The sequence below is a fragment of the Vanacampus margaritifer genome, chromosome 4 (genome assembly GCF_051991255.1).
Source record: "Vanacampus margaritifer isolate UIUO_Vmar chromosome 4, RoL_Vmar_1.0, whole genome shotgun sequence".
Classification (NCBI taxonomy): Eukaryota; Metazoa; Chordata; class Actinopteri; order Syngnathiformes; family Syngnathidae; genus Vanacampus; species Vanacampus margaritifer.
The window spans coordinates 14,531,351-14,556,674 of record NC_135435.1 but is presented as its reverse complement, the minus strand read 5'-3'; the positions used below and the strand labels follow the sequence as shown (position 1 = coordinate 14,556,674).

The 25,324-nt window shown below is 36.7% G+C and overlaps 1 protein-coding gene across 5 annotated transcripts; it reads left to right on the top strand.

The window, feature by feature from the left end:
- Positions 1–901: 901 nt before the first annotated feature.
- stk33 (serine/threonine kinase 33) lies at positions 902–21,606 on the top strand. 5 transcript variants are annotated; one of them, XM_077564744.1, is made up of 16 exons: positions 902–1,004; positions 2,474–2,561; positions 10,231–10,335; positions 10,744–10,857; positions 12,087–12,191; positions 12,274–12,412; positions 12,752–12,834; positions 13,428–13,515; positions 13,710–13,785; positions 14,728–14,840; positions 14,985–15,070; positions 15,157–15,229; positions 16,644–16,771; positions 17,316–17,390; positions 18,259–18,387; positions 19,181–21,606. In XM_077564744.1, exons 3-16 carry the CDS (start codon positions 10,231–10,233, stop codon positions 19,187–19,189), a joined length of 1,323 nt encoding a protein of 440 aa, XP_077420870.1. In that variant the 5' UTR covers positions 902–1,004; positions 2,474–2,561; the 3' UTR covers positions 19,190–21,606. The 5 variants fall into 5 exon arrangements, 4 of the variants coding, with proteins under 4 accessions (XP_077420870.1, XP_077420869.1, XP_077420866.1 ...); XM_077564743.1 differs by lacking the exon at positions 902–1,004 and adding an exon at positions 1,161–1,299; XR_013293981.1 differs by lacking the exons at positions 902–1,004; positions 2,474–2,561 and adding an exon at positions 7,547–8,066 and having other exon boundaries at positions 19,181–19,258; positions 20,937–21,606.
- The last annotated feature ends 3,718 nt before the right edge of the window (positions 21,607–25,324 follow it).

Genomic DNA, 25,324 nt, shown 5'->3' with positions numbered 1-25,324 from the left:
TTTTTGACAACATTTGAGTACAATTTATTGCAACAACCAATTACATTACATACATTTTAATTGCCAATTTAAAAACAGCTGAATTAACCTATATGTTTTTGAAATGAGGGCGCTAGTTGAAGCACGGGGTGAATATGCGACACGGGGATAAGATTCAAACACAGAACCTGAGAATTGTGAGGCAGATGTGCCAACCTTTAAACCACCATTCTTACCCAGAAAGGGAAAAAATTAATTAAAAGAAACTATAGTATGTTGTTCCAAAATATCAAAATAGTATTAGAGATCATTTTAATTTGAACTTATATTTTCGCTTAGGTACAGGAGTCGAATCAGAATGCCACACTTCGATTCAATACAGTAATACCCTTTATTTCATATTAGCAATAAAAAAATTTTCTATTAAAAACATTTTACATACTGTAAAGAAAATCACATGATGGACAAATACCGGCCACATATACCAAATTTATTGTGATACATAGAACAAAAGGTTTGTGAACAATAGCATTTTTATTAATGAAAAACAATATAACAACACAATTTTAATATTTTTTTAATGGAAAAGTAAAACTCATCATCATGCAAGGATGATTAAAAAAAAAAAAAAAAAAACAACTTATAGATGCTAAATGAGTCTTTTTTATTTTATTTTACACAGTAGCTGCACTTCTACTTAAAAAATACAACCTGTAAATTTGTCACCTCAAAGTATGATCAATTTAAATGAATTCAATGTTCAATCAAGGCGAAGAAATACTTAAAAAGCTGCAGTAAGAATTGTGCCCGCGGGAGGGCGACTACTGACCAGGACAAAAGAAAGGAGAAGGCTGCCCATCGCTCAAGTAGATGGGACATGTAGTAACGCATGCTACCTCCTGAGGGCGCTAAAAGACCACCTCTCGAGGCCTGCTTGACTCGAAGGCTTTTAGTCCATCTTCCCTTCCCGTAGTCAATCGCCGACTTCTCATCTGAAGTCTTTCAAAAATGAAAAAACTCACAAGGTAAGGCGCTTTTATCGGATTGTTTAGAACTACCCGCTGTCAAAGTTGTCATGCTTTTAATCAATATGTGTATATGTGTGTGTGTGTTTGATTTTTTTAAAGGGGGGCGGGGGGGCCTGTAAGCGCCCATAGCACGCGTTTGTTCTGCTTCACACTCGTTGCCATGGCAACGTGTACCAGCTAACGCACCCGTTAGGATATTAGCTCAAAAGTGGACTATTTTGTGTATTCTCTTTAGGCAGGAGTTAAAGGTTAAAGTACATGTGGATTGGTCAACGTTGCTATACTACGATGTGTAAGTGTTTACGCTGAGGGACGTGAGGGGCGGCAGTTTGGATGATTTTAATAACAAGCTGCTGCTGCTGCTGTTGCGAGCGACTTGATAGAAATGTGCTGACTTCTCTGGCTTGTCATTGCAACGGAATTGGACTTGTTTCTGCTACTGCCCACATTTCTCCAGACGTCTGCCCTCGTCGCGTCCCAAAGGCTGAGGGCACAGATTGGCTTTAACCGGGATTAAACCAATGAGGGGAAAACATTTTGAATTTGTTGGCCCTTATCTCCCAGCAACATGTGGAGGGCTCTGAGCAAATGGCACAAGTTGATCTTTTGCTTCCTTTTTGGCAAAGCGTGTTTTCATGCCAGATGACACTTAGCAAACATGACCACTAGAAACATGGAATTCTTCGAGGGGGGGCTGAGAGGTTGGGGGGTGTAAATGAGTTGGATTCAGGGAGACGACGTTGATTTTAAAAAAATAAAGAAAAAATAAAGCTAACCAAAGATAATAAGTCTCCATTTTGAATCAGATTCAACTTTATTATCCCACATACATAGAATACAGCTGAATCAAATGTTTCCTATTGAACAAGTTGCCTGAGCATTAAAAACAACAACAAAGCAAAAAACATCAGGCAGACATAGAAAGCGAACACACCCCTGTTAAAAGAACCCCCCAAAAAGTAAAAAAAAATGAAGACCATGATAAACCTTTAATGTGGCTGAAAACCTGTATTTCACTCAGTCAAAGTTAACTGCCAATCAAAACATGAAGCAAAGATTTACACGTGTATATAAAATAACCAGATAGTGTACGTCAGATTATCTTAATGGTAACCAAACAAAACAAAACAGCATAGATGGACTAGCTAGAAGCTGTAGTGCTATAACCCTTTAAGCAATGTATATTTGAACACAACTAGACAACAATTGTATGTCTCCATACAGGCACGTATTCTTTATCCTTTGCAAAAAACAACCAATAATATTGGGGCATATTGAACAGCTGAGATCCGCCTCATGTTCTGTAACATTAATCTGCATGTCTGTCACACTGACCCCAGTTTGGCACCTGTGGTAAAAGTCAAACTGTGGCAGGCTTTTTCTTTCTAGACCTGGATTTCACACCTGTGCCTGCTTTCACCTGGTCTAAAGTCTCATCTACTTTCTGCCACTAAATTTTTTTTCAGATGCGCCGGGGGTGTGTAATAGAAAACGCCCTCAGTCTGCCAGAACGGCCAGCGAGGCGAAGCGCGGTCTGCCAAATTCCCAAACACGGTAAGCTAGATTTGTCCTTGCCTGCCTACAAAAATAGGAATTAAAATAAGACTTTTGCTTTTACTTTGGAAAACAACGATGCTCATTGTTGCCTATTTTCCGACATGCTACGGACTAAATCTGTAACGTAATCATAATTTGCAGTTTCTATAGCTTCAAAATGACGGACGTAGATATGAATGGACTAAGCATGACGTTTACTCGCTGTCGCGAAAAGCGAAACCACCGGCGGCCATTTTAGGTTGCCACTTGCTATAAGGCCACCTATTTTGAATACATTGATTTCTCTGTGGCGTTTTCACGTTATTTTCTGTCTCTATGGCAATAATATCACCGATAAGACTGAGAGAACTGCTACATGCACATTTTAACGGTAAGAATGCACAAAATGTCGGCTATATTTGTTCTACTACTGCTACTTTACACCAGGTCAAAAATACGGATGAAGTCATGACTTGTGCAATTTCCCGTTTTTGAATAATGGGATGGAAACTAAAATGTGCTGTATTGAATAATAATAATAATAATAAAATAATCGACAGATTCATGGATTATCAACATAATTATTAGTTGATTGGTGGCGGCAGCATTAATACTTGGATGCATTTTTTTCTGAAGCCGTAGCCACTGCGGAGCGACTTATGAACACTTCCAAATAGTAGTCCATTTTGGCAAAAACCTTGAGCTGAAGATGAAGAGGAAATTCACCTTTTCAGCATGCTTACTTCCAAACCAACAAGATGTCTTTATTAAATTGGCCCGGGCAATCCAATTGAAAATCTGGGCTGTGACCTGAAAAGGACTGTGCACAGACGATCCCTCCACAATCGTGGGCATTTGGAGTGCATTTGTAAGCTGGAGTGCACAAATATTGAAATATTGCCAAGTCAAGATGTGCCCTACTGATGATTCTACACAAAAATACTGAAAGGTGTAATTAAAGCAAAAAAGGGGCTTCAGCTGAAGAGTTCAACTGAAAGCAGCTTCGTACATTTCCTCTCCAAAAGTATTGGAACGGCAAGGTCAGTTCCTTTGTTTTTGTTGTACACTGAAGACATTTGGGTTTCAGATTAACACATTCACTGCCATTGACGGCTATAAATGTCCAAAATTCATATGAACTATTAGTTTAACTTTTTTTTCCACTTTTGTTAACAAGAGTATGAAAACCTAGATTTTTATTGTTGTACGTTTAGAACAGATATAAAATTTGTGATTAATCGTGAGTTAACTAGTGAAGTCATGCGATTAATCACGATTTAAAAAAATGTAATCCCCTGATGCCCCGAATTTTTAATAATCTTTTTAAAAAAAATGTATTCATTCACTGCCATTGACGGATATTAACGTCAAAAATTCATTTGAACTATTTCTATTAGTTCAACATTTTTTCCAAGTCATGCGATTAATTACGATAAAAAATAATAATCGACTGTCACCCCAAATTTTGAATGATCTTTTTTTTTAAATGAATTTGTGGCAGTGAATGGGTTAAAAGATGAATGAGACAAAATTACAAAATGTCAGCACCTTTTGTTTGAAGCCATCTACTTTTTAAGTGAGTAAAAGTATCGGAACATGTGACTGATGGGTTTCACGAGTGAAAACTGCTTTTGCTGTTAAGCAAACATGAAGAAGCTGTCCATGGGAGAAAAGCAAACCTTTATGAACCTGAGAGGGAAAATTGATCAGAGCGATTGGGCCTATATAGCCCATACTTTTTTTTTTTGTTTGGCTTTTTTCTCTCGCTTTGAGCCCTGCGGCTTTAAATGTGATGTGGTTCATCGTGTATGAATTTTTACTGATGAGTCATCATGCCGCCCAATAATCTTGTCACATCTGACCAATGAAATTTCCAAACACGTCACAGTTGACCGACCAACCGTGTCTATTATGTAGCTCACTACCGCATTCAATCAAATTTGCGCCATTTTATTTCATTGAACCAATGCGACTGTGCTGGTGTACCTAAAGAAACGTCCACTACATTTTCCTCAGCGACGTGTTGGGCGTGACGTCCTCGCTGTATCAGATTTAGACGGCAAGCTTTGATAATCTGCCTGCGTGATATTAGGTTTCACCTCATCACTCGGTGACGAAGATGAGTGCTATATTTGCATTCTAAACATGCAATTTCTTGCCTCATCAGGTAATGTAATTCCACGCTTCATTAGGACTGTGAAGTTTATCATTTGTCATCAAAGCCAAGCTGTCAATATATGATTAAGTTCCACATTTGGAAAATGTAACTTTTGGACTCCAGCAAAATTGATTGAGCTTACACGTTAATTGCAGTTAGGAAGAGAGACTTTGTTTGATGTTGCCGCTAAATTTTAGTGGCTGCTATTTTACAGCCAAAGTGCTGCTTGAACCAAATGCGCTCAACTATTAAAGAAAACAAACCTCCAGAGAGTCTGTACAATAATTAAAGTGTTAGCTCGATAATGTGACTGAGATTGAAATGCAGTTGGAGTGGCTGGTGTAACGATTTAAGTTTCATTTCCATATGCCAGATGGGATCAGGGCTGAATTTTGGTACGCTGAAATTGATCAGTTACAGTGGATAGAAAAATTCTACACACCCCTGTTCAAATGCCAGTTTTCTGTGATACAAAAAGGAGACCAAGATAAATCTTTTCTAAACTTTTTTTCCCCCCCACCATAATTCCAAAACTCTGCTCATCACCAAAAGAGCAACATGCTTTGGGGGCTATTTTTCTTCAAAAGGGAACTGGAGCTTTTGTCAAGGTGGAGGGAATTATATGAACAGTCCCAAATCAAGTCAGTGTTGCCATTAAAACCTTCAGGCTTTTGCTAGAAAGCAAAACAAAATGCCAGGGAAAGCCTACTCGAAAAGCTGAGCTTTATATGGAGCTAATTAGAGGCACTTTAAATGATGGCAGGTGTGTGTGTTGTAAAGAGCAGCCACATCCCAGTTAAAAAAGTAATAAACGCATTATTTCAGTTGCATATTTTCTTTACTCCTCTTTGGAAAAAGTAACAGCAAAAAGTGAGTTTTACAGGTTTAGGTTGCATTTTTGGTGTAAAATATTTTGAAACACTGTATCTAGCATTTTTTCTTCTTTTTCTTTTAACGCATTCACTGCCATTGACGACTATAGACGTCAAAAATTCATGTGAAATATATATATATATATATATATATATTTTTTTTTTTTCATTTCATTTAATTTTTTATGAAAACCTAGAATTTTTTTACTGTACATTTATAACATAAAATTATCATGCGATTAATTATGATTAAACCCGTCAGGCGATTAACATTTTCAATTGTAATTAATCACGTGACTTCACTAGTTAACTAACGATTAATAACAAATTTTATTTCTGTTCTAAATTTACAATATTATTTTCCCCTAGGTTTTCATACTCTTGTTAGCAAAAGTGGACATTTTTTTTTAAAAAGTAGTAGAAATAGTTAAAATGATCTATAGCCGTCAATGGCAGTGAATGAGTTAATCACAAAACATGGCTTTTGGACAGGGGTGTGTAGACTTTTTATATCCACTTTATGTATTCATATTTTTTGTTTTGTTTTACTTCCCCAAAGATATGCATTCACCAAACAGCCTAGCAACCTTCTGAGAATTATAGTTCAAAAGTAAATATGCGTAATCCCCAGTTGATGGGGAAGAAAAGTCAGACAATCAAGGCTAACCTTTGTAAATTCTTGGTCTATTTGTTTCAAAGTGACACTGTGTGTGCTTTGACAAAAATGTCCCGCACTCACCAGCTGTAAGCAAGCACAATGCTTTTTCCAGCCCACGTAGAGTATAAATAAGCAGAAATTGCTGTCTGACGGGATGATGGAGAGAGTATGGAGTCGACTTGAATGAAGTATGGGCTCTAATTACTTCCTGCCCAAACTGGAGATGAGACAGCGCTCAGTCAGTCTGCTCGGCGCGGCACGGATCACCAATGTATTCTCTTCACTTCTTTTTTGTTTGTTTTTTTCCTGCAAAGGAACAAATATGATTAGTTCCTTCTCTGCTACTTTTTGGTTCGATTTGGCCTGTACGACTGTTTGAACATAAAAAAATTAATAAAAAAATAATTGGTTTTGTTTGGCATGTTCAAATTCGCCAAAGCAATACAAATATTATGAGATTAATTCATTAATAGTCTTTTTGTTTGTGTTCCTTAAATGCATCTCATGCACAATCAAAAGTGAAACTAAAAGTATGTGTCTCCTCCCAAATGCAGTTACTAATAACCCATAACGTTACAAATGGCCTGTGTTTCATAACTATAATGAATTACATAATTAAACTACTGAATAGTTATTTGTGTAACATGGGAACATTTGCGTACATTCTAGATGCATAGTGTTAGTGCTTTATGAGCTACATTTGAAGTGCGTAGCGACCACCGTGTGGCATCTGCATGCTGTTACAAACCTTTCATTTACATTAAATTTTACTTTGTGTAAATGCACCAATATAAAGTGTAGCAATACAAACGAGGCCAAAATGATTGTGCCCTTTTGAATTAAAGTGAATTTTTACTTGGTAAATGTATGCGCATCTTTTTGATAGTCATAAGGTAGAGTAATTCCATTATGCATTTATTTATGTATTTATTATTTTTAAAGGTAGTATCAATTCATAAAAGAAAGTAGCAAATATAGTATATAACACATTGCCTTACTATTGTGATATTTGCCCATTTTTATTATGAGTTTTTATAATTAGTGGCGCAGCCAAGAAAAACACTATAAAATTAAGAGAGTTGACTTTTTTTTTGAAAAATTAACACAATTTAATATAATAAACAATCTTAGAATTTAGGTTATATGTGTAGGTCACAGTTTATGATAGTTTAGCCCAGCAGAGAATAAGGGCCTGTTGGTGCTGACTGCACTGAATCGTAAAGGGTTGTCCATATTAAACTGAGTTTGATTTAAAAAAAATAAAAAAATAAAAAAAGTTATGTTTTTAAATTATGTTTTAAAATGTTTATTTTCTAGTTTTGTTGTACACTGCAATGACAAAGTCACTTAGCTATTCATACACTTTTAATTGGTCTTATTACGTTTGTTTTTTTTTTTAAAGGCAGTTAAACTTTACCTGGTCAATGTCTTGATGTAGTCAGTCAGCTGGTATATTTTCACTTAGTCACTGTACCGCCGTGATGTATTTCATGAAAGACAAAACGATGAAAACTAGCAGTTTGTTGACGCAACGTGGTTATGACGTCACGACTGTATTTCGCTTGTGTGTGTGTTTTATTTTTTTATTTTTTTGTGGCCCGCATCTCATCCACTCGTTGTTACAACACAAGACAATTGACGCACATCGCTCCTTATGTAGGTCGCTGCTCTTGAAAGCCTCCAAAGCTGCCATTTATTCGGAGAGGAGCGCCTTTCCCCAGACTTGTGTCGGCTGTCCGAGAGATGTCCCTCAAAACGAGTGAAACATGCCACCGTTTTGGTGTTCTCATAATGGGGTTGATGTTTTAGAGGAAAGGCGAGCAGGAACAACACTGGTAGGTTGATGCTTCCTCGAAACAAATGAGCGTCTTGTCACCTGTAACCCGACTCGTAAGGGCTTGTTCATACATGTTCATTCTACTTGGGAAATCAACCGGCACAAACCAAGAAGCGACCGGCACATTTAAGCTCATATAACACGTGATTGGACGATGCTGTTGTCTGTCAAAATTCATTAGCCAATCCGATTGAAGGAATAACGTAACGAGTACGAGATTGATTGCAGTACAGTATTTTAAAAGACGCTTTCATGGTCGAGACGTTGAAGTTTGCCAGGTGAAAGTTGGTTAGCAAAAACCGAACTTTGTCTGATTTTATTTTTATTTTTTAATGATGAATGCTAGTGATATGACAATTATAGTAATGTTTTTTTAAATCATTATACTTAATGTAACAATCTTATAGTAAAGAAAATTAAAAGTTAAATTATGTATTCATTGAATAACCATTTATTTAATGAGATTTAAAAAAAGAACACCCACCCATTATATAAACTGCATATCTTACATTTTAGAAATGGTTTAATGAAATTACGTTTAACTTGTCATGCAGGCAGGGACAAATCATGTGACTCAAAATTTTACAGCATTTACAGTGAAGTTCAGGTAACACAATATATTGCCATTTGAGTTATAAAGAGCTACTTAATGACACGTTGCAAGTATTTCCATCAAAGTATTATTATTATTTTTTAAATTACAGTTTTTATTTATGTATGTTGTTTTGCTCGGTTATGTTCACCCACCCCCCTCAGCCCCTAACTTATGTTACATGTGTATTCAAGTGTGATATTGCTGCTCTTAAAGTTATGTTCCTTGAATACTGATACTTTTGGGTGAGTGTACGATGCATATACTTTTTCTGCTACTGTAATTTTAATCAGTTATTGGAAAATTCCGACTGGACAATCCACTTCTTTTTGATAGAAGATCTGGTTGTATAAGCGCCACCACCTTATCAGTAGCGCCACCAGAAGTACCCAGAACCTGCCTCCTCTAGCCGTCACCTCCCCACTGATACACTCATCACACACATCTACCTTCCCCAAATGAGATATGATTGTGGTGATTGGAATTTCCAGAGGCTGTCACAATCATTTTGATGTGAAAATAGACAGGAGATAATGGGAAAGACAGGCCTGTTATTAGAGCCCTGTCAGGGCTAAAATGATGCACCAGAGTGAAGAGGTTAAAGACACAGCTTCCTTGTTAATAATTAATTGCTGTGCATGTGGTGGATCCACTTCATTGCGCCCAGTCATCACTTGATAATTGCTTTACATTTAATTTGGCTACAGAGACTGTTTTTCAAGGTGGTTAAATTGCGCTTCAAGTTAATGTGGGCTCAGACAGAGACAGCAGTTTGGTCATAGACGAGTGATTAAAAAATGACAAGCTACACCAAAGGTATTAAGCCTGAGATTGAGTCAGAGTTACTCATTTAATTAGCGTAGCTAACAAAAGAATGTTTTTGGAGCTGATTAAAAAAAAAAATTCTATAGACGTAAGTTAAATACTTAGAAGAACAGTTCCTTTTTTCATAGCACAGGTCGTAATGTCATTTTAACTGAAAACAGATTGGATGATGGGGAGTCATTCTTCCATCAAGACCCAGTTTAGTAAACGTGTTCTCAAAAATGAATAGTTTGTCAAAAGTTGCGCTGTTGTCACAACTCAGAGTCTTGTATGAGCCTATTATAGAGCTAAAACAATGAATTGAATAACTGGAATAATTTGATCACAAGAAATCTTGTAGTGATCATTTTTCTTCATGTTCACGCACCACTCTAAGTAGAAATATGGCGGCAAGCCAAGAGGAAAGAGTGCCCAAAAGATAGAACCTCCAAAGTTTGGCATCATTTTTACACTTCAAAAAGAAGCAAACAAAGTGCATCGTGTCTGCTGCAAGAAAAAAACAGCTAATGTACCACAAAACAGTCTACAATCGCCAACACAAGGTACTAGTTTTGGCAAAATTAATAAACGCAAATTATACAGTATTTCACCCACAACAAAACACTAAATGTTGTAGCACTACTTGTAAGCCAGCTTCACCAATTTTTCTAGTTACATTTCTAATTGATTAGAAAAGCAACGAGTCATTATTGGTCAATTAAGGCATGGCAAAGAAAAAATAACAGCATTTTTTTTCTGTCTCTAGATGGCAGAGGCAGCATTTAGTGGCTTAGGAAAAAACACAGTGGCCAAGAGCATCTCTGAGAGGGATGTGCCTCACTTTCGTCTGGTTGGTGATGGTGACGTGGAGGTAAAGTGAGATTTTTTTTTAAAAACATAAATCAGTCACAGTCACACACTTTTGCATCTGTACATACCATATGAATCAAAGTTCATTTTGTTGCTGTACTGTAGCTCACTTTACTGGTATACGAAACTGCTACTCAGCACACACACACAGCACTGTTGGTTAGCCTTGCGTGCACACAGATAATGAGTGAGTTAATTAGACCTGAGATTGAAACCAAATGCAGACGCAAACTCATTTGTCGTTTGAATAGAAATTATTATATTATGTAGTTCCACAGATTGGAAAAAAAAACACAGTCTTTTCTATGTTGCCAGATTTTTAAATTGGCACAACTGAATATTGCTGTCTGACACGTGTAAGTTTCAGCAAATAAAGATGACACATTTGGATATTTTCTTATCCCCAAAGGATATATACATGTTTGGAAAGAAACTGGGCCACGGAAGTTATGGGGTGGTGTATGAAGCCACACATATTAGAACACAGACCCAATGGGCCATCAAAACGGTTTGCAAAGCAGAGGTGAGTATTTAGAATGGAATGAACCATTTAAAGAGCGAGTCAACCCGAAAAATGTCTTTACAATATGTTCGATACGCGCCCACTAGTGTAATCACAACATTCTGATGAATGAATTTCTTAGGGGGCGGCCATTTTGCAACTTGCCTTTTGACTAAAAATGACATAACATTTGCTCAGGGCTAAGGTAATAACCAATCTCAACTCACCTGTTTTCAGAGTTTGTTCATGTGACGTTCGCAAGCTGAGACGTGATTGGTCGTTACCTGAGCCCTGAGCAACTGTGATGTCATTTTCAGTCGACAGCAAGTGGCCATTTTGCCACTCGCTGTCGACTGAGAATGACATCCCAGTTGGTCAGGGCTTAAGACCAATCCCGGCTCATCTTGTTTCTCAGTTTGGTCATGTGACGTTCGCAAACTTAGCCATGATTGGTACCTGAGCCCTGAGCAACTGTGATGTTATTTTCGGTTAACTGCAAGTGGCAAAATGGCTGCCACCTGAGATGGATAAAAATACGTGGATTTTGCTTCTTAACTCACTCATGTTTCTCAAGCAAAATATTAATCACAATGTTGTGTTAAGATTAGTGAGGCTGCATAACATAATATTGTAAAGAACATTTTTGGGTGTGGAACGTGAAAAACTCAATGACATTATCAAACTGTGCATAGTGTTATAGTGGCTTAAACGTTTATTTGTTTCAAGCGTTACCTTACTTTTTTTTTAGTACAGTTCAGTTGTATTTAACTTTTTAGGTACAATAGATTGACATTTAATGTTTTATAAATGTTTGTTAAGCATTTATTCTGATAAAGAAAAAAAATATGCACACTAAATTTAATTGAATCAATAAGTAGTTTTTTCTTCTTCCTGTATTCAAGCACTTTTTAAAATATAGCCAGTACAGTATTTTATTTTATTGCACCGTTTTAATGTTGATCATTATGGTGGTACTCGAATACCACAATATTTCTAAGGCGGTACTTGGTGTCAAAAGTTTGAAAAACATTGGTTAACCAGTTCAAAGGTTTTGTTTTTGGAAAAACAAAAACATAAGATCAAAATGTAATGTTACTGTTTATTATTATTATTATTATTATTATTATTATTATTATTATTATTATTAGTTTTGTTTTTGAAAAAAAACCCATAAGATCAAAATGTAATGTTACTGTTTATTATTATTATTATTATTATTATTATTATTATAATTAGTTAATTAATTTTAGCCGGGAAGTACAAAGGTCAAGATGCTGGAGCAAGAAATCAAAATACTCAAACAAGTGGAACACCCCCACATATTACGTCTGGTGGAGATCTATGAAACAGCTCAGGTAAGCATTTATTATCATGTACAGGTACGTTCAGGTACATTTACAGTTTGGGTGGTGAGGTGCATCTCTGCTTCCTCCCCAGATGACATATTTGATCACCGAGTTGTGTGTGGGAGGTGAATTAAAGCAGGTGTTACATCAGAAGCAGTCCTTTCCTGAGGAGGAGGCGAGACACATCATCGGATGCTTAGCTGACGCCATCACTTACCTTCACAAAAAAAGTAACACATTTCTGTTTTGTTAACTTTGAAAGCGGTGCATATTTTCAGCATTGATATAAAGCTTTTCGACACTACAATTCTTGGATTCTTAAAGACTAACAGGAAAGAGCCTTTTTGAAAACAAACATTTGATCTGATTACATTCGGATGTGCTTCATGACCAAATCTACACGCTGGATGTGCGTTTTTCTGTGCACGTTTCTATAGCTTTTAGTCGCGTCGTGCCATTTTCTTTGTTGACCTTAATCTTCCGCTTAGGCCAGCGGGGTACGTCGCGCATGTTTATCTCAAGTACTTTTGTATGTGTGTCTAATAATATATGCTTCTTTCAACTGGCAGACATAATGCATCGAGATTTAAAACTTGAGAACATTTTGGTGAAAAATTCTCTTGATGACTACAACGGCAGACTTGACATTAGGGTAAGGTTAAAATTCTTTTCAAACTCGACTCCATAATTTCTACCTCCTTCTGTGTTGGAATATTCTTCACCCACCATTTCCACTATATTTAGCAATAACTATATTTCATTAGGACAGCCTCCCTCTGGTCTCAAACACCTGCACAAAAGTAAAGCAGCAGTTTCTTAAAACAAACTACCAGCTGAGCTCAGCATGTTGTTGCATTCATAAGAAGCCAGCTATGCAATTTGTGCCGTGCAGGTTGAAAGGGAGCTCGGCTGCTTTACATTTCCAAACAACATACCCATTTGAGGAGAAAACCTTGTTAGCTGTGTGTATTTGATTTACTGTACATGATCTGTTTTGTGAACGGAAACAACCCTGCAAATGAATGGAACTGAAATGAACTTTATTTTTTTGTGAATAGGGACTGTTTTGTTTAACGATGCAATTTTTTGAATGGTATCCTGCGAGAAGCATGGTAGCTGAGTGGTTTGTATCTAAAATTCTCAGGGTGTAGATTGCTATATTTATTCCTAGTCACATCATCGGGAACATTTATTTAGATCCCAATGGAACAAATGCGATGATGTCATTTGCTTTTCTCCAACCAGGTTGCAGACTTTGGCTTATCAGTGAAGACTTTGGGTGTTGGAAGTGAAAACATTCTGTCGGACGTTTGTGGGACTCCAATCTATATGGGTGTGTATGACAGCAGTATCCCGTCATAGTGATGATGGTCGTGATGATAGCAAGGGTGGCACAAGCCGCAGTGTGGACGCATGTGGTCGGCTGTCTTTGATTTTCCTGCCACGGGGCCTATGCTGGAACTTAATTAGTCGGGGTTGTAAATGTGATATTGTCATTTTTAAATGATTCCCCGTCTCTAATTATAGCTCCGGAAATGATGAGCCAACGTGGATACACACACTGGTGTGATATGTGGAGCGTAGGAGTCATTATGTATATTTTGTAAGTATACACTTACAGTTGAGCCTTATGTTATTCATACCCAGGCCAAATTTTGAGTTAGTGCGCACACCCATGGTGGACAACGAGGCGCTCTATAGCTGGAGTATGAGGCACATGAAAAGTCATGTTGCAAATAATTAATGCGCTTTTTCAGTGGTACAGTTGATTAGAATGCCATAGATTATGCGTTGTTAACCTGTAGGCCAGTGGTGTCCAAACTATGGCTTGGGGGCCATTTGCGGCCCAGCATTCATTTTTCAGTGGCCCGCGACATATACTAAAAATGGCATTTGACACAGTTTTGACACAGGTCACACCAAAGACTATAAAAATGGGACCCATTTATTTTCCTCCCTGCTTGACACTCAGCACTAAGGGTTGGAATTGCGGGGTTAGACCACCAAATGATTCCCGAGCGCGGCTCCTGCTGCTGCTCACCGCTCCTTCAGAGGATGGGTCAAATGCGAAGAAAGAACTTAGGTGGGTGTGACAATCAGTGATACCTGATAACTTTTAAATAGATGCCACTATTCCAAATAAATTGTTTTATATACTGTAGCGTTTTTCTAGATATGTAAAAACACTAATAAATTATTTGTGTTAGGACTAAACACGATTTCTCGTCATAACATTGCATGGCCCTTGTATCCTTCTGATTTTCTGTATGTGGCCCTTAAACGTAAAAGTTTGGACACCCATGCTGTAGACTGATGTTAAAAGTATTATTTCCTCAGAATTGTCACATATAAGAGAACATGAACACTTTTCACAACTTGTTATGTCATCCGTTGTCAAGATATCCATTGGACAAATTCAAATGGACTTCAGCGCATAATTTGTCTTGAGTATGAACAATCATGGGCTTAACTGTGCACACACATAAGCATTATTCATGCACCCATAGACTATGAATACATGAGTCTCATCTGTGTCCGCCAACAGGCTGTGTGGGGAGCCTCCATTTATATCCAAATCAAAAGAAAACCGACTTAAGGAGATTAGAACAATAGGAGTCCAATTTTCTTCACCCATCTGGGACACAGTCAGTGATGCAGGTGACACTTTATCTCCAATGTCCTTTTCTAAACACCCACAAGCTAAATGCACAACGCACTGGTCTTGAAATAAGAGGGAAACATTTGTGTCATTAGAGAAAACGCTTGACAAATGCCCCGACTGTCTTGACTGTTTGTCAACAGCAAAAACAGTCGTGACGTGCCTGCTGAAAGAAAACCCCGCTTACCGCATGTCAGCTAATCAGTTACGCGACAACCCGTGGATTACAGTAAGGCAGCCGACTCTTCTGATTGCATTCACAAAGCGCCCAACGTGAATGGAATGAAGAGCGCTCACTGGGTGCTTTGTTTACAGGGTGACACCAACACGCCGGCGATGCCGCTCAACGCACTGGAGATGATGCACAACTTCCATCAACAAGAGAAGAGTAACATCATTTAATGACAAATACACAACTAATATCCATTGAAAATCCTACTAGAACCTCTGAGCTTTATTGAGAGATTATTGGAGTTTGATTATTAGTGATTGGTGTATGGCGACTCCCATTCAATGAGTTTGAATGTTTTTAGTTAGTTATGTCACACTAATGCTGCGGTTCCTAACCTTGGTGGCGGTACTGAACCCTACCAGTTTCCTATGCACATTCACCAAACCCTGCTTTATTGAAAAAGAGAGTCAGATTTTTTTTCTTTTTTCAAATTCAAAACAGATGTAGAGAGTTTACTGGTAAACAAAATGAACAGCGAGAGTGGCCTTTTTCTATCAAATCTGTCTCTCTTCACCTTGAATTCTTGAACATGTGCAATTTGTGTCGTTTTCTGTTGTGGATACAGAGACCACACTAGTCCATTATTTTTACAACTAAAAACTTAAAAATTTCATGAATTGGTGGAGTTTAACCGTGATGTATAAAGCCCATCATGAAATTTTACCAGTCAATATACAAATCAAATAATAAAAAAAAAAAGGGAAAGTGAGTAAAAATTAAGAGGAACGGACATTTTTTCCCCCCCCAAACCAAGGTGTCAGTTTGTGGAACAATCTGGATTATAAAACAAAATCTTCTCAGTTTATCTGTATAATTTTTTTTTTAAATGTGTAAAAGCACAATTACTGGAAAATCATATACAGTGTTCCCTTTTCGCAGATTTTTTAGTGCAATTTTGCATGCATTTTTTTTTTTTACAGTAATGTACTTATTTTATAAAATTCATAAAGGTTTGAGCATTGAGAAAAATGCTTAAACAAGACAAATGTGAGAAAATGTAAATGCCTTGATGAGAAAAGTGTATAAACTGTTTGTTGAGAGGTTTTAGAGCCTTAAAACATTTATAATAAATATAAAACATAAAGCTAACTATTTTGCGGATAACCCCAGCGGAAAACGAGGGAACACTGTATAGCACAAGGACATACTGTTGAATTATTTTATAGAATTGTTATACTGAAAGCGTCTTGTTTTGTGTTGATTTGTGTGTGTGTGTTGATCAGGGGCAGATACAACAAGTTTTTACTTCTTTATGTCCCCTTTCATTTATTTTATTTTAAAGAGTGAAATAAATTTTTGAATTGAAAAAATTGAATTCAGGAAGTACTTTTTCTGCTGTTCTTAGTATATATTTTTTCCCCACACTAATGTATTAGCTATTAGCTAAGTATTAGCATTACCTCACATAAAATACTTTGAGTAAAACGTAAAATGTTTTTGAAATTAGAATATATAATTGTAAAAAAATAAATAAAAATAGTGCAAAAAAAAAAGGGCAAAAGCAAACAAACAAAAAACTAAGTAAATATGAATTATAAATGTGAAATCTTCTGCTTGCCGTCCATGACAGATACGCAGAACCCGAACAAAAGCCTGGACCCCTCCCATGTTCCTGGTTCACCAACATCGCCAGAGATGAAAAGCAACGGCTTGAACCATGATGACACTTCCTGTTCACCTTCCACATCCAACAAACCGGTACTCAGTCACTCGAGCCGCACATGCATTTCCTTACTGGGGATCTGTATGGCCCTCATGTAAACATGATATCAAATTTCTATTAAAAAAGGATTTGCGTTTCAGTCGGCAGTATACACATTTTACATTCTGATGATAAAGGACGCCGCGCTTCGCAGTTGCAATTCGTAAACATAATTTGTCACTTTCCCACTGCCGACAGGTACATAGCCAGATAAAACGTAAATTTCCTCTGAAAGTTGAGGAACTGCATGAGAGGAAAAACTTTATATGGGCTCATTTAGAGCTATTTGTCTTTATGTGAGATTATGAACTAAACTATTAATCCATTCTTCACAACACTTTGTGGTTTTGAGAAGATGGATGAATCTGGATAAATGTGAAAACATTTCTTTTTTTATTTCAAATCCATTTCTTAACATTTTGACCTTGACACTACGACAACCACATTGATAAAACATTGTTAAATTAATACCTCTTGATAAAAGTCATACTTTAAAAAAAATTATTGTGGAATTTTTTATTTATGGTTGTTTCTCTTCAGACCAAAGAGGACAGTGGCCATCCACAGGACAAAGAGAAAATCACTGCCGGTGCAGTTAAGCCCACCACACCACTGGTATGTTGGACTTTTTTTTCCTCAGCTTTCCTCTAGTTTGTGCGTTAGTTGTTGCTTATTTACAGCCATAATTTCAAGTGTTAGAAAAACTCCATGATCTCTTTGCTAGGTGCGCAACTGCACACACATTTGCCACTTATGCATGGTGGGTGGGTCAGAAGTAATTATGGTGTGTTAAAAAGAAAAGAGGAGAATATGATCCTCGATTGCTTTTGTTCATTTATCCGAATAATCCTCAATTTGGGTCAATTTGACCCAATTCAATGTTTGACATCAATAAACATTGCGATTACCATTTCATATTTTATCACAGTCATTCTGTTCAACAGTGAAGTTCTTAAGATGTTTATTTTTATATATATATTTTTTTTAGCTGTTTCATGACTACTTTAACTGGGTATACATAAAAAATTAACATCATATATATATTTTTTTCATATTTCATTGGTGTTTTTAGCCCAGGCTGTATAAGATGTAAAAAAAAGAGAAAAAGAAGAAGAAATAATATAAAATATTAACGTTGCACACATTTGTTCATGTTACTTAAGATAATACTGAGTTCACTATGATTGTTTTTTATTTATTTATTCAAAAGGCTTTTTAGGTCAGTACAAACATACTATGTTATATTGTAATATCTGTACCAGAATCACACAAGCTTGATTTAAATTCACCCCAGTTTAGCTCATCTTTTATTGGATGTTACATTTTTAAGAAGGAAAGTTGAAGCTTAACAACAGTATCCGTGTTGCTTACTTTTATTTTCACCACTAGATGGTGCCAAATCAACCTTTCCTGAAGCAATACTTTAAATGAATGTGATTGACAATTGTGTTACGTAAGATGAATCTAAATGTGATCTCCGCAGAGTGGCGTGAGACCCCGCCCACTGTCGAGTTTAAAATCACGCAAGTCTCAACGCAAGACAAACGTCAACTCTGAGAAGAAAGCAGACTCCCATCAAAACGGACAGAGATCTCCTCCATCTCCTCTGAAAGTATGACTGACTGTCAGGAGATGTCAAAACAAGACTAAAGGCACAGAGTTTGCCTCGCGGGACAAAGAGGGACCAAAAAAACAAAACAAACAAAAGTAGATTTAGTATTTGATGAAGAAATGATTTGAAGGAGATTTCCTGTATTTAATGGAATGGTTTAGCAGGGAAGTGAAGGAATAGTGCAATCTGAGGAGAATGAGGAGAGATACGCTGGTGATGGTTGTGTCAAATAAATAAAATAATAATAGTACAATGCTGTCAGTGGCCACTTGATTAGGTACACCTGCTCACGTTCTGCCTTTGCAAAGTTAAAAAAATGATTTTGTCACATTAGCTGTAGTGTGTATACATCTATCTCATACTGAGAGCTGTTTCTAATGTTTTAGTCACAAACATATTTCAGGTGTACCTAATGACGTGGCCAGTATGTGCACTTTATAACCACGGTATGAATCCAGAATTTCTCCTCTACTGTCCTATTTTTGCCAAAGGGCCTCGGTCTGTGGGACAGAGCAGATTGACTATGCAAATGTTTACTTTGTCACCAGCAGCTGTTGCCAGGCTGCCCAAACAATACAGGCACTATTTAAGGCAGCGGTGTCAAATTTACAGCTTGGGGGCCATTTGTGGCCTGCAGGATGATATTTATCGGCCCCACCTTTTGTGTCATTAAAAAAAAATTAATGGCACAGGCTCACGAAAGCTTCTGGCGAAATATTATTAATAAAGATTGAGAATACTGGATTAGTTGTACTTTTTCCGAATATCAAGTTGAACCCCCTTTTTTTTGTAGAATACTTGATGCGGCCCAGACACACCCTGAATCTTGAACAGATCCCAAAAAGGTTGAGTTTGAGACCCCTGCTTTAAGGTATTTAAATACACTTGGCACATATAGAAACTACAAAAAAAAACTGGCAATGGTAGCATGTGAGAATTCTTCATTTGAATGCAGCAAAGCTTATTTATTAGAAATGTGTTTATATTATGTTAGCATTCAGGAAGTGCAGGGTGTCCATAAAGTCTCTTTACAATTTATTACAAAAGGAAAATGGGGAGTAGATCATACCTGGATATGAGCACCCTTTCTCCAACTCTGCCCACCCCCGTCTCCATAAATGCCTTCTTTTGCCATGTGCAAATTGAGGGACGTGACGTGGATGTTTGGTAGATGAGTTCATTTTGCCATACGGTGCCTTTGCCTTCATATTCATGAAGTTAAAATTAACTCATTCACTGCCATTGATGGCTATAGACGTCAAAAATTCATTTGAACTATTTCTATTAGTTCATATTTTTGTTCTACTTTTGTTAACAAGAGTATGAAAACCTAGATTTTTTTATTGTACATTAAGAACAGATACAATTTGTGATTAATTGTGAGTTAACTAGTGAAGTCATGCGATTAATTATGATTAAAAATTTTAATCGCCTGACGCCCCGAATTTTTAATAATCTTTAAATCGCGTCAGGCGATTACATTTTTTAATTGTAATTAATTGCATGACTTCAATAGTTAACTCATGATTAATCACACATTTTATATCTGCTCTAAATGTACAATATTTTTTTTCTAGGTTTTCATACTCTTGTTAACAAAAGTGGAAAAAATTGTTAAACTAATAGAAATAGTTAAAATTAATTTTTGACGTCTATAGCCGTCATTGGCAGTGAATGAGTTAAGATGTCATGCTGTCATGCTGTTAAAAATGCATATTGGTTACACTCCGACAGCGAGGATTTTTATTTTATTATTTTTTTTAGTATCAATTACACAGTAGTTGGCAGCGTGTGAGACATGCCAAAATCATGGTCATCCGATAAAAAATAAATAAACTAATGAAAAAGGAAAGACATTTTAAGAGACTTTGTACACTTTTTATATGCGCAAATGTTTATCCGATGAGAAACCTCAGAGCTTCATTATTCTGCTACATTGTCACTATGACTGATGAAGACACAAAAGGCATGTCATAGCGATTTTCACTCTACATTTTTGCTGAGTCTGCATATCCGATTTAGGTTCAATAAACCGCAATACACTTTTCTTGCAGGGTATTTACCTTATTTCATCAATAGGGCACCTGAAATACACACGTGCAATGATATTATAATTGTTGCTAACCATTGAGGATAACAAATCTCATCAGTTGCTCTTGCAGGAGACTTTGTGGACATCCTTTATAGCAGAGACGGTCTTTCACTGCACTGACCTCCAAGAGCACAAAATGGCCGAGGTCTGGTGATTCTATGGAAGTCCTTCGCTGGACCCAATTTTCACAATCACAAGATGTACCTTGACCCTGTTAACTGAGGTCAACATCTCTACCTCTCCCTATTTACACTTTACAGCCAGTTTTTCCATCTTATGGTGTGCTTATATCTTATGGTGCGTGCCAAAAGCATGAACAATATTACATAAAGCAAAAAAAAAAAAAAAAAACATTTAACCAATTACTCCGATGCTGAATGAAGATGCTATCCCAACATTGCAGTGGGGCGATGGGGATTTTCCTTCTGACGCTGTGACCTCTCAATTTCAAATACAGCGACTGCTCCCACTCGCTGTCAAAACAGAAAGACTGTCACAGCGGCTGGTTCTGCTCTGTGTGAATGCAGAGGATTGGGACTGAGGGCACCACGGCTCTAATCTTGTTTGGAGGCCATTGAAAGCAGCCGCAGCTACTTTGAGGGCGCTTCCATTCAAGCACAGGTTTTTTCCGCTGTAGAGAGAATAATCCCTCGCATAGATACAACATTAAAGTAGCCAAGCAGAACACACAGAGGCTGAATTTCAAATCCGCCCATTTGCATCTTGGAAGTGAATGAGTGCCAGCAATGGGGCCTTTTTTTCTGCCTGTGTTCAAAAACAAGCTGCTTGTTGTCATTTCTTCCACCTATTGGTTTGCGTTACGCACAAGAAACAACTCAAATGTTGACCAAGGTTGAATTGTTTCTTTTCTCCCCCACTAAAGCGAACCATAACATATTAAGATTGTTGAGTTTATATTGTAATTGTGAAGCTGATGTTTTCTCACACAATGTTGTTTTCGGTTGCTGAATTCATTTCCTGGAGAAGTTGCTGACGTTTACTACCTGTGTTTTTGACATTGTATAATTACAAATTGCTCATTAAAACTGTGATGCTGTGCGTTTTCTCACAAAATAAATAAGCTTTTTTTTGTCTTCAAACTAAATAAATGGCTGAGATATACAGTACCTGTTTTCGTTTTTTTTAAACTTCTTTTTTACAACAATCAATCTTATTCACAATCAATCTTATTCACAGAACTGTAAAACTGTGAAAAGTGATGATGCCACTTTAATTTCAGTGTATATTGCTACCGCCCAATGAAAAGCATGTTAGGTCCATATTTTTTGTATTTGCTTGCTATTGTGTGCTTGTGTAAAAATATACAGTGGATTTAAAAAGTCTACACATCCTAGTTCAAATGCCAGCCCAATATAAATGATTTAAAAATGTTCTACCATTAACATGACCCAACCTGCAAAACATGGCTTGCGCTGTAAGATGTGTCTACAAAAATGTCCAGAAAAGCCTACTAGAACATCTGAACCTTATTTATGCAGTTTAAAGGGTGGCAAGTGTATGCTGACTCCTATTTAACACGAGTGAATGTGATTGGTTTAATCTGAAAACGAGGCTCATTATCTCAGTTGTTGTGGGGAAACTTTTTAAATAATTTATTTTGGTCAATTTTTTTTTAATGTATCATAAAAAACATTTTTTTCTGTTTTGAAAATGATTCACATCCATGACAATTTCAACCATACTATACAATCTTGGTCACTAATGATAATTGATTACTATGGGCAAGCTTTATTTAAAAACATTTAATAACTAAAGACATTTAAAAACAAAGTACAGAAATAAAAGACAGTAAAATTACTAGGAGTGCAAATAAAATATTTTTAAATGCGTAGAGCTCAAACTTACGCCTGAGAAAAAAATTATAGTTTTAACCTGGACTTCAAAAAAATCAACAATATTTCTAGAATATTAAATATGCCAAAACAGTACAGAGAGAGAAAAAAAGGGACAAATTAAGGACATACTTGGAACTTTATCAACATTTATAACATTATTTGAAATACTTTCCACTACATTTTGCAGTTTAAAAAAAAAAAAAAATAGTTCTTGTGTCGTTCTCAGATAAAAGATACATTTCATCTCTATTTAAAAAATTGGCCAGTTTAAAAATACTTTGGTCTTGAGTGTTTAATAGTGTACGCATTAAGACAATCTTTAAGTTGAATCATTATTACAGAATGTGCCTTTTTTGACACGCTAAATGAAAACAAAAAATATAAAGTCTAACTTGAAGACCTTTACTTTGAAGGTGGGTCCAGATATCAAATGATACTTGCAGTACGTATTGTATTTTGTCCCCAAAAAGAAAAAGAAAAAAGTGTAAGAGGTTTCAGTGACTTGAGGCTATGGTGGCTAGTTTAGGGGTGTGAATTTTAGCTAAAGCGAGGAGGCGAAGGAAATTACAAAATCCGCTGGGATGGAACGAGATGCACCCAAGTGCCCCCTCCCCCCAAACGCTTCCACCCTGACAGATGGAAGTGTGGGCGGGTGGCTTGATGGGCTGCAGGGATTAAAACACTGTGGGCCCCATTTGAGACCCCGAAGACTGTCATTCCTGCCAAGGTGTGGTGTTCCGCACTGAGGCAACATCGCATGCGTGTGTGCGTGGAGCGAGCGCCGGCGTGTTAATGTCAAAAGAAGCAAGGATGCTTCCCCCCCTCTGCTCCATCCACCTTTATCCAATGAGCAAAGCGAGGGGTGGGGAGGGGATCAGCTCAGTAACCTTAATTGAGCTCCTTTTAATTAATCAGCTCATCTGCAGAGGCCCGATACCTGCAGCGGACCCCCAACCCCCTCGTACGTTGCCTTTATTATGCCCCCGTTCACCCCCACCACTTCCCCAAACACAACATCCCCACGCCGCTGCTGTGACATTGCGGTAATGAGGTAACACAGCTACAATGTCATGGAAGTGTTGTGGCGACGTTATCTGTGTGAGCTCATCACACATGCTGATGATCCTGATCCCCTTCCATGTTTGCGTTGCCTTTCTGAGCGGAGACCAGCGCCTTCGTATGCTTCTCTACCTCCTCGGCAAATAATTAGCGGATGTAATTAAGCTTTTTTTTTTTTAAGGCGACTGATGATGATGAAAAGAGAGGCCCCAAAAAAAAAACAGATTTTCATCAGCGTTTCTCAGTATTGTGCGGTTATCAAGTCATGCAAAGAAGGGCAAATGGTTTTCTCAGAATTGTGACGCACAAGGCTCGGGCAAGTTTTAAAATGCAATAAACGAACCCTGCTTCATTTCAATCAGTCAATACATAGTATTCCGCCCCTCGTGTTCATTCTGATGAACTCGTTCACTGCCATTGACGACTATAGACGACAAAAATTCATTTGAACTATTCATATTAGTTTAACATTTTTTCCCCACTTTTGTTAACAAGAGTATGAAAACCTAGACATTTTTTAAATAATCTTTTTATTTTATTTTTTATTTTTTTAAGAAAAGATTATTAAAAATTAGGGGTGTCAGGCGATAATTTTTTTTAAATTGTAGTCAATCTCATGACTTCAATAGTTAACTCACAATTGATCACAAATTTTATATCTGTTCTAAATGTACAATACATTTTTTTTTAGGTTTTTATAATCTTGTTAACAAAAGTGGGAATTTTTTTTAAACTAATATGAATAGTTCAAATTAATTTCTGTCGTCTATAGCCGTCAATGGCAGTGAATGAGTTAATCAGAATTGCATGTTATGAGTAGTGGAGTCACATGCAACATATTGTAAAGAAAATATTTGGGTTGACTTCCCCTTTATGAAGTGCAGTCCACATGTCTACATATCAGGGTTATTATAGTTTTGGAATTTTCATTTTAGTTTAGTTTTTACTTTGTTTTGAGTTTAATTTTTTAAATTTAGTTAGTTTTTATTCAGTTTTCAGGGGGGGTTCTGTTAGCTTTTATTAGTTAAATTTTTTAAAGGCTTAGTTTTAGTGTAGTTTGTTAGTTTCAGTATTATTATTATTATTATTATTTAATGTGCATTATGCAATATGATATGGTAAAATGAAAAAAGTAACACATTTCTTACCTAGCGGTGCATTTCGGCTGAGTTGAATGAAAAAGCAGGCGAGCCGAGTCATTGGAGCCAAAAGTCAAGCAGGCAAATTTGTCGCTTAGCATCTGAAGGTGCTTTTCTATTGGCTGCTGCAAGATGACATCACTTTTGTGTGACACACTTTCAAACGTCTTTATTCCAGTTAGTATTGAAATAAATATAAATAAAATCACATTTAAAATCATCCCCAAAGGCTCATGTATTAAATGAATTACCAAAGACTAAAAACTAGAGGTGTTAGAAAAAAATCGACTTGGCAATATATCGCAATATTACAGCGCGCAATTCTCGAATCGATTCGAAATGCGGCCAAATCGATTTTTAAACATCAATTTTTTATGGGAATATTCAACAAAACGTCTTACTTAGAGTTAGGATTCACACATTAAGTATGCAAGAATGTTATATTAATGGAACATTAAGCCTTAATATTTTATTTCAGTGCTGTTCAAACATGAAACAGACTGCAACCTGTTTGTTAAATGCAGTGGCTCAGTTATAAGCCAGAATTTTCAGATAAATAAATACATTTTTATGTCATTCTTACAGTGTGCATGTACAAGTTTACTGATTTGTATTTTCTAAATTTGAGGGGAAAAATCGCAACAATCAATTTATAGATTTCCATTGGGATTAATCGGTATCGAATCGAATCGTGACCTATGAATCGTGATACGAATCGAATCGTCAGGTAATAGGCAATTCACACCCCTACTAAAAACGAAAGACATGTCCCACTGGAAGAACGCTGAAGA